The sequence below is a fragment of the Diadema antillarum genome, unplaced genomic scaffold (assembly GCF_040938485.1).
Source record: "Diadema antillarum isolate AM-2024a unplaced genomic scaffold, OU_Dant_1.0 scf00000147, whole genome shotgun sequence".
Lineage (NCBI taxonomy): Eukaryota > Metazoa > Echinodermata > Echinoidea > Diadematoida > Diadematidae > Diadema > Diadema antillarum.
The window spans coordinates 900,516-912,783 of record NW_027271036.1 but is presented as its reverse complement, the minus strand read 5'-3'; the positions used below and the strand labels follow the sequence as shown (position 1 = coordinate 912,783).

The 12,268-nt window shown below is 38.0% G+C and overlaps 1 protein-coding gene across 1 annotated transcript in view; it reads left to right on the top strand.

Annotated features, from left to right (window-relative positions):
* The window catches only part of LOC139721685 (sodium/potassium/calcium exchanger 2-like), a 107,926-nt gene that overhangs the window by 49,898 nt on the left and 45,760 nt on the right, over positions 1–12,268 (top strand). Inside the window, exon 4 of the mRNA XM_071633015.1 lies at positions 7,965–8,067. Coding sequence (XP_071489116.1) covers positions 7,965–8,067 — 103 coding nt within the window. The remainder of the gene's footprint in view (positions 1–7,964; positions 8,068–12,268) is intronic.

Here is a 12,268-nt window from a genome sequence, read left to right as displayed (position 1 = left end):
TATTTAAAAATGATAATGTTTGTTCATACGCTTATCAGTAAAAGGGTTGACATGCGATGTTAAAAATGAAAGGAGACAATTACTCTCTAATGTTTATGTATCACTGAAGAGAAAAAGGAAACAGGATGATGTGACATTTGTTATTGTGTGTCATGAGTAAAAAACACAACCCATACCAATGAAGATGATTGTGGGCATCTTTTTTAAGCAAGCTGGGAGAAAAACACAAGAACAACAGAAGACAAGATAGATGAATGGGTAAGGCTAATTTGGAAATGTCTGTTGGTGTCGAATTCAGCGATGGCTACTCCACAAGACAAGGTTTATTCCCTGCATGTAAGATCACGACAGAAATTGCTCTCGTTCAAATCGAAATTGGATTGCAGTCAGACAAAGGACTAAGAAAATTTGTCGCTGGCGAGGAAGATAAGTCATAGATTTGGATTCATGGGAGGGGGTTAATCATGGTTGACTGAAACTGAATAGGAATTTTTAAAAAAGAGATGATTTTAGAGATGTTGCTGGGAAGCTGGATTTAGAAATGAAAATTAAGAGGTGAAGAACGAGACTGATAGCCGCAAACACAAACTCTTCAGACAGTCATCCCTATCACGATATTGACTCCTTCCCTCGCTGAGAAGAGGGAGATGCAGGCATTGTTACCAGTTGCTATGGCAACAACATTGGGACCGCATCAGGCAGAATTAAGCTTATTACAAAGGATCGCTCTTTCTCTCTCTCCCGGACTGACATCTCCAACAAAAATCAGCCATGATTTGCACAAACATCTGATGAAGTTATCATTTCAACCTAGATCAACAATTAGTCCGGGTGAGGGGAAGGGCTCGAGCAAGGTGAAACTTTGATAGAGCAGCGGTTGCCAGGCAACCAGCTATAAGATACAGCAGCCAAACACCAGGAAGCCGGTTTTGATAGTCACGATTGTGGATTTCGTGTTTGAATTTACTTCACACGGAGCGATTTCATCTCTACTGACGTGATAGCTCTTTGGTCGTCTTGACAGTTCCATTTCATAACAAGATGAAGGAGCTGTCAAAAGTGGCAATTTTCTTCCCTTCAGGACTTGAAAGCTGTTATGGTGTGGATGAATCATGTGGGCAGTATGCCACACCTTGCTAAGCACAAAAGAGCAGCAATAATAACTGTAACCTTAATCATTTGAGTAGAAGTAAATGAAAAAGAATTGATATCCGGGAAAGTTACGATTTTGTATCTGGTGTAATTTTTATCTCTATCAATGAAGGAGGTTAAATGATCATCAGCGTTGATTTGTCTATTTGTAAAATAATTCAAAAAGTTGTGAATGGATTTGAATGAAACTGGCATTAAAAGTTGATAATGACACAAGGAAGAAATGATTGAATTTTGGTAGTGATCCAGGAATTTTCATGGATTTTTGAAGGATTTTTAATCTTTTGGCATATGGGGTCAACGAACTTGGGAGTTCAAGCAGCGCGTACTGGAGGTTTACATATATGCACATCAATGCGCGTGCTTTACTCTGGTAAGGTGCCGCACAGCTGGAAGCTGATGACGCAAACAAAAGGCTTCTATATTGGGAAATTGCATGCATGTATGGATGAAAATTAGTTGCTGTCTTGGCGGAGGTCTGCGCTTTCTGAATGCTTTACTAGTTAAAAAACTTACCATCCGACGCAATAAACATTACTCTGTGAGAAGTGGAAGAACTTCAGTTCTTAATCAAGTTATCTTAGTGTTAATGAAACGGATGCAGTTTAAGGTCTCCCTCTGGCATCTTTGCATGAACTGATTAATTTGTTGGGGGAAAAAATGAGAGGAAGAAGGAAAAAGAATGTGAGATCAATCTTAATGCTCACATAACTCTGCTTTCCACTGAGATTCATCATGCTGCCGTGTTATTGCAGTTTTTTTTAAGAGTGTGTAAAATAAATGTTGAGCATGCTGCCTGGCTCCAGCTGCTGTTTAATTATGGTATAACAGTCTCATGGAAGCAAGGAGGCGACATGCTCTCTACACAGCACTGATTAACTGCCTGATGTTAGCATCCTGGATTCTGTAAACACTGGCAACTTTTAGATCCCCCTCCCAGGAATTCCTGCTGATGAAAAGAGTCCTCCTCATGTATTAAATTGAATAATGAGGTGATGGACAATTTAATTCCAGCATTAAAAATAGGAGCATATGAACATATGACGACAAAAACAACAAAACTGACACCAAATATTGATACCATGCAAATCAGTACAAATTACACAATAAGATAGATGATAATAAGATGATGAAAGTTGGAATGCACATAGGGAGGCTTTAAAGGTTGAGATGAGAATTGGGCTTTTAACTCTTTGTGAGATACCAAGAAACTACTTATGAAATAGTGCAGATCATACAATTCTAAGAGTAATTCAAAGTTTATTTGATGAAAATCGGTTTTGGAATGGCTGAGACATCCAAAAACAAAGTAAAATAAAGCCATCATAATAAAATGTTGGTCCCACATTTTATTCAAATTGCTCTGTTTTTGGTATCTCGGCCATTTCAGAACTAATTTTCATCAAGTAAACTTTGAATTCCTCTTGGAATTACAGGCTCTTTCATATTTCATAAGAGGTTTCTCATTATCTCACCAAAAATGTTAGAAACCTGAAGTTAGGTCACAACCAAAACTATACGATCCCTTTAAATATGGCTTGTACAACTATAGAATTGCATTTATGAGCTGCATATGTTAATTGTGTTCGTACTCCATTCACGACATTGCTCTTGGAATTCACACAATCTTAATAGTTATCATACTTGTGAAATGTTCTTGTGCCATCAGATTTGTGAATTGTCTTACTGGTTAAACAGATAGATAGATAGATAAGTGAATAAATAGATAGATAGATAGGTAGACAGATTAAATAAATATATCAAATAGATAGATAGACAGCCACAGACAAACAGACAGACAGACAGACAGACAGACAGACAAACAAACAAGAGAGAGATATGCTATGATATGATAAAATGACTATTATAAGAGCAGATATTAGGTTTAAAAAAAATAGTACTGGTAAAATGCTATAAAATCAACGTGGTTGATTTTATGGTTGGTTGGAGGAAATGTATCCAGCATCCCCATCCCTCCATGGATATTCAGTATGCACTACAACCTATTACCTACAGAAATGGAAATTAAGTATTGAATAGGACTTGCATTGGAAATTGTCCCTTCAAATAGTTTTACTTAAAGTTAATGAAAATGACAAAGTTAATTTTTAAAGAAAATCAGCTTAATTTGGTTGATGTTTGTGTTCAATTTGTGCTCCATTTTTTCCCTATATAATTGAAATCAATTCTCAAAGTGCAGGACAATTCAATGTATGATATGACTATGAAGCGGAGACTAATTATATGACAATTCGTCCCACTTTTCACGAAGTGACGGAAAGCCGCACGGAAACCATGCGGCTTCCGTCACTTCGTGAAAAGTGGGACGAATTTATTGTTTGAATGTGTGCAAGTACAATATTTCAAGGACTATCAATAGGGTGCCAAGAATATAGTATATGAGATCTGACCGTACAAAATGCAGTCCAAAGTAGATCACAATCCATGTCAAATTGAATCACGTGATTAAAAGTGGGCAAGAGGACTTGATACAAGACCATTAGTGGATTAGATTGAATCAACCTGTCTGTACTAGTTCCATTTCACAAAATTGAAGAAAATCTCGCAGCATCCATACATCTTTCATTCACGAAGCATAATTTCCAGCACAATAAATGTCAAATTTTCTAGCACTACAACGCAATTATTTAACAAAATGAAATGCAATGTAAATTCCTATTAAGGGACAAAAAAAAAAAGGGAAAAAAAGAGACAGAAAAAGTCTCAATTTTCTCATTGTGAATGCCAGGATATTTCATCAAGGACATTTTGTCATCATCACACATTTTCTAGGACAGAGGAAGTGGTTATATGAACACATCGAACAGGAATTGCACAAAAGGATTTCACTGCAACATTGGATTCTGCAGCTTATTACATGTTAGCTGCATTGACCGTTTCCTGTGAAGTCCAATTCAATCAAGGAACATGCTGGGCATGTAAAAAAAAAGGCATTGACAATCTCAAGCATGAAGATATATTTAACGACTTGTTTAGAAGTTCTTATTTGCCGTGCTGCAAATAACCACTCTCAATTTCCCTATTTTGTTTTCTTGTAATGGACTCATGAAACAGTTACCATAATTCATATTCATGTAGTATTATTGTGTCCTCTATAGCAGAGTCATATAGAAATATGCCTTAAAGAGAGGAAGGTGCACAGTGTAAATGATAGAATTTGCTGTTCATACACTCAATAGGAATTGCAATATTCTTTAAGAGATGTAGAATGATGTAATCAATTATCATTTATTTGGCCATACAATTGCAATATAACATGCATACAGGGGTATGTGTATAAAATGTATTAAAGGGAGTGACACATGGGCCAGGGTTCATAAAAGTAAAATTCTCTACTGTTACCCGGAGGCATATGAGCCCTCATGTGTCACCACATATCACATAATAAAGATGTTCATGATATCAAATTTGATTCATCATGATGTCAATAAAACAAAAAGGAGGAAATTGTTTATATACATCAACTATGTCATGATAACTAATATTAACACAACTTACAATTGAATACATGATGTAAATAATTAATGGTGTAACCACACTCAATAAGGTACAGGTATATAATAGAAGGGTAATGTGACAGAAAGAGTATAGGGAGAAGGTATTCCAGTATAAAATAAATGCATTGTTAGAGAGAGAGAGAGAGAGAGAGAGAGAGAGAGGAGAGACATGTACATGTATGAAACTTCCATATTATACATTAGACTTTAGAGCCTTTGTAACAAAATTTAATCTGTAACAAATGCAAAGAGAACGAAATTTGGCATGGCACAAATATGCGCGGCTGGTTTCACTCACTGATTAATGCCAGCCACCTAGGATGAACCTCAAGGGGGGTACCTGTAACGTGCCCCAGTTATATAATCTGCGCCTGCTACACATTTGGTGCACCAGTGTGAAGGATTGTATGTAAATGTCACAGAGGTACATGTGTATTGATTTGGGATAGCTCACCTAACTATATGAGCTTGGTGTATGGAGATATGAAATAAATGAACTTCTAAGGAAATACAGTTAATCATACTTGTATAACACAAAGTCATCAGCAGCTGAAATGGTAAAAAGAAATTATATTTATAGAAGTATATGTATGTGTATTATGATTATGTTCATGTCTTCAGTTTTTATGATATATAATATTCATCCATATAAAACAAGAATGGAGTAACTACTTGAAAGATTTCTGAACCCAAGTAAATATCAAGCCAGTTTCGCATTCCACTTTTTCGCATGAGCAGAAAAAAGGTCATTTGTAACAACAGGCATGTTGGTTTTTAAATTCAGCGGGATAGAATCTGTGATGTCATGATTATTCATGTAATCCATCTAAATGTTCTTGGCCAGCACAGCTACCTGACAGCAAAAGTGGTATCTGGTAATATCAATCGAAAGAGATTGTTAATACATTCAATGCAAAATAATGAAATTGATGCCTTCCAAAGTGTGGATTGACAGATCATTCTGTTCATCTGGTCTATGCAAGTTCATTCTTTGCTTGAACAGGATTGATGAATCCCATGAATTATTGTTACATAAAGCTTATGCATTACGTCACTCTGAAAATGAGCGAAGTGCCCCCAACCGACTGAGAAAAAACAGAGAGGTCATTCATACTAATTGAATGTGCCCATGAGCTCTGAAGTGGCTTATGACGTCAGCTGTTTAATATGCTTTGCTGTTGCATTCCCCGTATTGGAAGCACGTCTGTCAAATTTGTCGAGCAAAGTCTGATTTTACTATGTTTGTCGTATGAAGGCCTTTCCTACTTTATAGTTTTCATTCACTATACAATCACTGATTCAATCACACAGGGAACAGTGTAGATTATGATATGGAAAAGAGATGAAAAAATACCTTTCTTGAATCCCCCAATTCTGTTTTGGTTTTCATGATCAATTTTCCCTCAGCCAAATAGATTTGGCAATCACAGTGAAATGAAGACTGTATTGTATATTAAAAGTTAGATGTTGATCACATCAGTCCTTATGAGTAGGCCTAAAAGCAAGTCTGGATGTAAGCATGGAATGCTTGGCTGTTTTTAAGTCTGTCTGTTATTGACCTGGAAAGAGACAAACAAGCATTTCTATGCAATTTGCCAAATATGGGTATGCCCAATTTGTCAACCCAATGATGAAATATCCTGCTGATCTGTATACCTGTAAAACTTTAACTGAACCTTAATCCCTGCTCTGAAAAAGGGATTACCCGAGTAATTTTGACCTCATGGAAACTGCGTGTCTGTCAGGCATTGTAAAAGTTCTACCCTCACATGTACCCCACATGATTCTGACCTCAATCTCAGCTGCTGCAAGGCACCCAAGTAATTTGGGATAGGCCATTATGCCATTTCTCCTTCACCCTCGCTCTCTCTTGCTCTCTTTCCGATGAGAAGTTAATGAGAAGAAAATTCTTTGATTGCAGATTATAGCAAGGGTTTGATTTGCTCAGTTCAGGCTTGGCCGCACACAGTGATTTATAGCAAAGTTGTTGTTTTTTTTCTTTTCGGTGTTGTTTTTGTTTGTTTGTTTTTTTCAGTCCACTTCACTCAGTTTTGACAAATTTTGTAGGCAGACATGATGAAGGCGTATTTCCAGGAATGCAATATGTGATGACTCTTTGGATGCATTACAGATGAGCCTCAATCTCCTGTGTGCATACATTTTCACTTGTTAGTCATGGATCTGTTATTTTCAGTACATTTGTCCATTCCTAAAATGAACAAAGATCAAACTCGTCGAAATTATAAAGTAACTGAAAATAGACACTTTGCAATGTGGATTTGTGCCCCTCTTTATAGATCTAATGCAAATCTGGTTTCACTTTCAAATCCAGTCAAGAAAAACAAAGGATCACAAGTAATTCAACAGTGATATATTCTAGAGATATGTGCATGAATACTGATGGAGTCACATCTTGCATATAGATTCAGTGTCACTGTGTGCAGGTGTTTGTGTACTTGTTACCGTAGGCTTAAAAACAAGAGCAATTGTATTTCATTACAGGTCGCTAAAAAATAAGGGTAGGTAGGAAAAAAGATGTTGATGCGAATGTGATGTGAGAGGATACAGTAATTTGGTAAACACTTTGAACACCAAGAAAGGCAATCTGATAAGTGCATGAGTACTTTGGCATGGTGTGATGTGCTTTGCATTTGATGTGTGAAATTTGTATACAAATGAGATTTTGTCGAGTGGCAGTAGTGGCTTTGTCACCCAGGATGGTTAGAATAAACAGTGCAGGGGAATATTGAAGGGAATATCCCTATGCTGTAGGGCTTTTGATTTACTTCAGACTTTGTAGCTAATGCTTGTCATGGGTAGCAGTCTGCATATATGTAGGCCTATACATATATATAATGTATGTATGTATGTATATATATATGTTCAAGCATTGGGGCTAGACATGTCTCTGCATACTGTTGTTAGAGCAAGCTGTGCAGTAGATTAAAAGGTAGAGGTGCCTTTAATTCTCCCCCACTTATCTGGCTTCATTTCATCTTTTGTCTTTCTAATCACAAAATTGCCCATTGAAGTCATCGTCAGTGAGAGAGATAAGGGGGTGGGGGGGGGGGGGATGGGGTGGGGGTTGGAATGTGGGAGGGGGGGGGAGACAGGTGAGATTTCTGCAGAAATCACTATATGATATCAACTTGCAACATCTGCATATGAGTGCATATCTTAGATAACTGGACAGGGCCAATAATATGTTTCCTCTTTTTTTTTTTTCTTTTTCCTGTAAAACTGAGGTAAAAATGTTATATTTCCATCTCTGGTTTTATTCTGTTTTCCCAACAGAATGACAGGAGAGTGAGCCTGCCCCATTTCCGTAACAACGCCAGCGTGTTTCGCCATGGGGCACTCCAGCTCATGCTGCACACGTTAGATCCGCTCAGCGAATGTAAGTATCCAAGATACTCAGTTGTCTTTTTACACTTGCCTATTATGTATAAATTGTCTGCATGTGTATACATGTGTAAGTGGGGGCTTGTGTAGTTTGAGCAAGAAGCTTGAGGACACAGAAAAATTTGCTTTCTGTAATTAATTGTCTTCTGAAGAGAAAGTCCTTGTGGTTGTTAAAACGAACTATATGTTTCTTTCATGCTGTAATGGATAAGAAGACTGTTTTACAGTGTTTTTACAGCTAGGTGTCCCATTTGTGAAGTCATGTGAAGGATGTGTGTGTGTATGTATGTTTGTATGTATGTGTGTGTGTGTGTATGTCTGTGTGTAATGTGTGTGTATGTTTGCATAATTTATTTATGAATGTACATGTATGTATGTGTGTTTGTATGTGTGTATGCATGTATGTATTTATGTGTGCATGTGTGTACACATGTGTGTCTTTGTGTAAAAAAGCCCATGTAGATATATGTTTGCTCATGCATGGACTTGACATATGTTGTTACTAACAATATCCCAAACCATGGCTACCTTACAAAAAGAGAAAAATAAGTTCTGTCTGTCATCTTTTTGCAGCAGAATTCCTTCAAGTCCATTTTAACCCGACAATCTCCAAAGAGAATAGTCTAAAAGAGAGGGCTAAAATGGGACAAAATCTAACAGGCATTGCCAGACACACTCTACAACTTAAAGGGATGATATAGTTTTGGTTGAGATGGGGGCTTCATGTTTCCAACTTTCTTATTGTAAGATAATGAGGAACTTTATGAAATATGAAAGAGCATACAATTCTCAGAGGAACTCAAAGTTTTATTTGATGAAAATTGGTTTTGAAATGGCCGAGATGTCCAAAAACAAAGCAATCCTAATAAAAGATGGGATCCACCTTTTATTAGGATAACTTTGTTTTACTTTGTTTTTGTATATCTCAGCCGATTAAAAAAACCAATTTTCATCAAATACACTTTGAATTCCTCTTAGAATTGTATGCTCTTTAATATTTCATAAAGGGCATTGTAATTATCTCACACAAAGTTAAAAGATGAATTCCCATCTCAACCAAAACTATACTGTCCCTTTTAGTAGCTGGCTCACAAAATTTTAAGGCATACCCTTAATAGCATAAATTCAGGACATATTCAAATTATCTCTGTAAGATAAAAATTAAATGCAGCCATAAGAATATGTAGAAGGAAAATGTAGCAGTCCAAATTACAGCATAAGCTATGGCAAAAAAAAAAAATGATAATAATTGCTAGTTCTTGTGCTATAAAAGCTTATAAGCCTTACAGTGTACAAGACTCCATGCAAACTTCTGTGTGCAATATGAACTTATAGTGCAATGCATGGAAGGAGAAAATTATGCATACGAATAGAGACAATTATGCACTGCTCGAAATTACTTAATTGGAAATGCTGTACATAATGAGGTGTGCAGAGGCAAACCTTTATACAACATTACACTAGCAGCGCGCTACCTTGTTTAGTCTATTATTAATTTTCTTCACACGTCGGTGTGTGTTGTGTGAATAATACGAAGCTGACACGCCATTAGATGAGCGGGGGCACGCAAGCGTGGCCCCTTTAAAGTAAGTTTAAGGCTCAGAGTTGTCTTGTTCATGCAGGTCAGTAGTTACAAGGCTGAAAAGTAATCAAGAAGCGTAGGCAGGCACGAGGCGCATACACAGCCAGCTCCCATCAGCGTCCCAGCCCCGCCTGCCTGCCCTACCGCGCTCACATCCCCACCTTTGCCAAAGTGCAAAAGGAAGGAGGTAGGGGGAAGGGGAGGAGGATGCACGATGCGTACGCCTCTGCATTATTGATGCTCGCCGGTGCGCCGAGGAAAAATTTGCAGATGCTCCGGCGTGATTGCCGAGGAAGGCCGCGTGTCCCAAGATGCTGGGTTAATGGGGGTCATGCATTATTCAGATATTTATCATATTTCCGCTGATCTGATTGCTGCGCTTAAGATGCGGGCACAAAATGTTAACTTCAGATGCAGGGGGTAATAATGCGTGCATGTAAAATAATTTTGAGCGAAATGCATAGCATAAATTGGGGTCATGGCAAGATGGATGTACTACTTTACATGCTACATTGAAAGATATTACCTCCAGGACAAAGCCTCTCTGATTATTGCACATTTCATTTCACTGCCGAAAACAGGTGTGTTTGCGTGTATGTATGTGGTGGTTATTGTTATACACATAAATGTACATACATACACTATACAAATATGTGAACATATGTGGTGATTCTATGTACACATAAATGTGAGTATGTGTGGTAATTGTGGGTGTGTACAGCACAATGCAATTTGACATACGATTGGTATATCATGGTTCTGAATAATAGATTCTTTTTTTCATTGCTTTCAATATGTCTTTTTGCTTGGCAGATGACATAAATCTAAGATATCATATACTACTTCTTCTTTTTTTGTCATGGTCGACTGAACAAATTCCAAACCAATCATATGAAAATGATATTGAATGCTAAATCAAGGCATTTTCTTAATAAAGAGATCACCTTTTTATGGTTCTAATATAAATAAGCAAAGACTTGATGCCTCTAGTCTTATTGGCAATCAACTTGTATGTCCAAGGCTGCTATAAGACTATGGTCCTGATGATGTAAAGTGTGAAATGAGTGGATGGTGTAAAAGCATCTGACATTCTAGTTGGTAAATCATCCCTTTAGCAATATCATGAGGAGGCACCATCATAAATTGACAAGAAACCTACATGTTTTCATGTGTGAGTACCCCCCCTTCCCTCTCCCTTGCCCCCTTTTCCTGAACTTGTACCTCCTCCACCTGTTACCCCACCCCCTACACCCCAAACCTTTTCCCACCACTGTTTATGCTAATGCAGCCCCAAAACCGAAGTATTCCCATGTGTGAATAACCCTTTCCTTTTCCCTTGCCCCCTTTTGCTTAACTTTCTCCACCTCTGTGTATGCTAATGCAGCCCCAAAACCAAAGTATTTTCATGTGTTAATAACCCCTTCCTTTTCCCTTGCCCCCTTTTCCTGAACTTTCTCCACCTTTGTGTATGCTAATGCAGCCCCCCAAACCGAAGTATTTTCATGTGTGAATAACCCCTTCCTTTTCCCTTGCCCCCTTTTTCCTGAACTTTCTCCACCTTTTACTGTACCCCTACACTCCAGGCCTTCTCCCACCACTTTGCTCATGCAGCCCCGAAACATATGTATTGTTAAATGTGAGTTTCCCTTTCCCTCGCTCCCTCTCCTTTTTACTGAGCTTCTTCCATCAATTCCCCAACCCCCGTACCCAAACCTCCTCCCACCCCTGCGTACGCTCGTACAGCCCCAGGCAGCGATTGTCCTCTGGGCAGATTGAGTGGGAGGTAGGGGGATTTGGATAGGGATGATGTAAATTCTACCAATGAAGCAGAAGAGGATTTAGGTGACTTGCGCCATTTTTGCGAGCACTGAGGAGCAAAGAGGACTGCGGTAGCAAAATGTTCTCTGTGTTACGTGCTGTCGCCCACCGCTGCCTCTTGCCATGGCGACAAGCTGATAAATTGGAGATGTTACCGGAGGGATTTGCACCCAGCTGCATATGTTCAAGATTCTCTGGCTTCTTTGAGTGGGAAAAAAAATATTGATGTCAATATCTACAGCGCTAGGTACAGATATATTGATAGATTTATGAAGCGACCTTTCAAAGCAGGTCCTTGAACTCTTCTGTGAAAATATCTGCCATATATATATATAGAGAGAGTAACAAATTGAAATTTACCGCAGGAATGCATTGTTGATAAACTCTTATAAAACCAGAAACATTCATGCCAGGAAACTTTCGCAAATTATGGCCGATGGCTTTTTTTGCAGCATGAAACTTATGCAAATTACCACAGGCATTCAATGCATTGTGTAGACAACAAAAGTTTCATGCACATGAAAATTTCTGGTTTAACCATATAGATATATGTCACCTTAGATGATGGAAAAACTTCCAAGTAAAACAAGAAAGGGGAATCAAAGTAGGGTCTATGCATGAAAAAGAAAACTTTCAGCAGGACTCTTAATAGATGTGGTGAATTGTGGAAGTGCTGTGGTCTGTTAGATTGTGCACTGAACATTTAGGTATAAGGGTCAAGGTTCAAGCCCCATCGTGGTTCTTTGAAGACAAAAGCCACTTTATTCACAGCCCAAGGTGTGTAGACATGTACTAT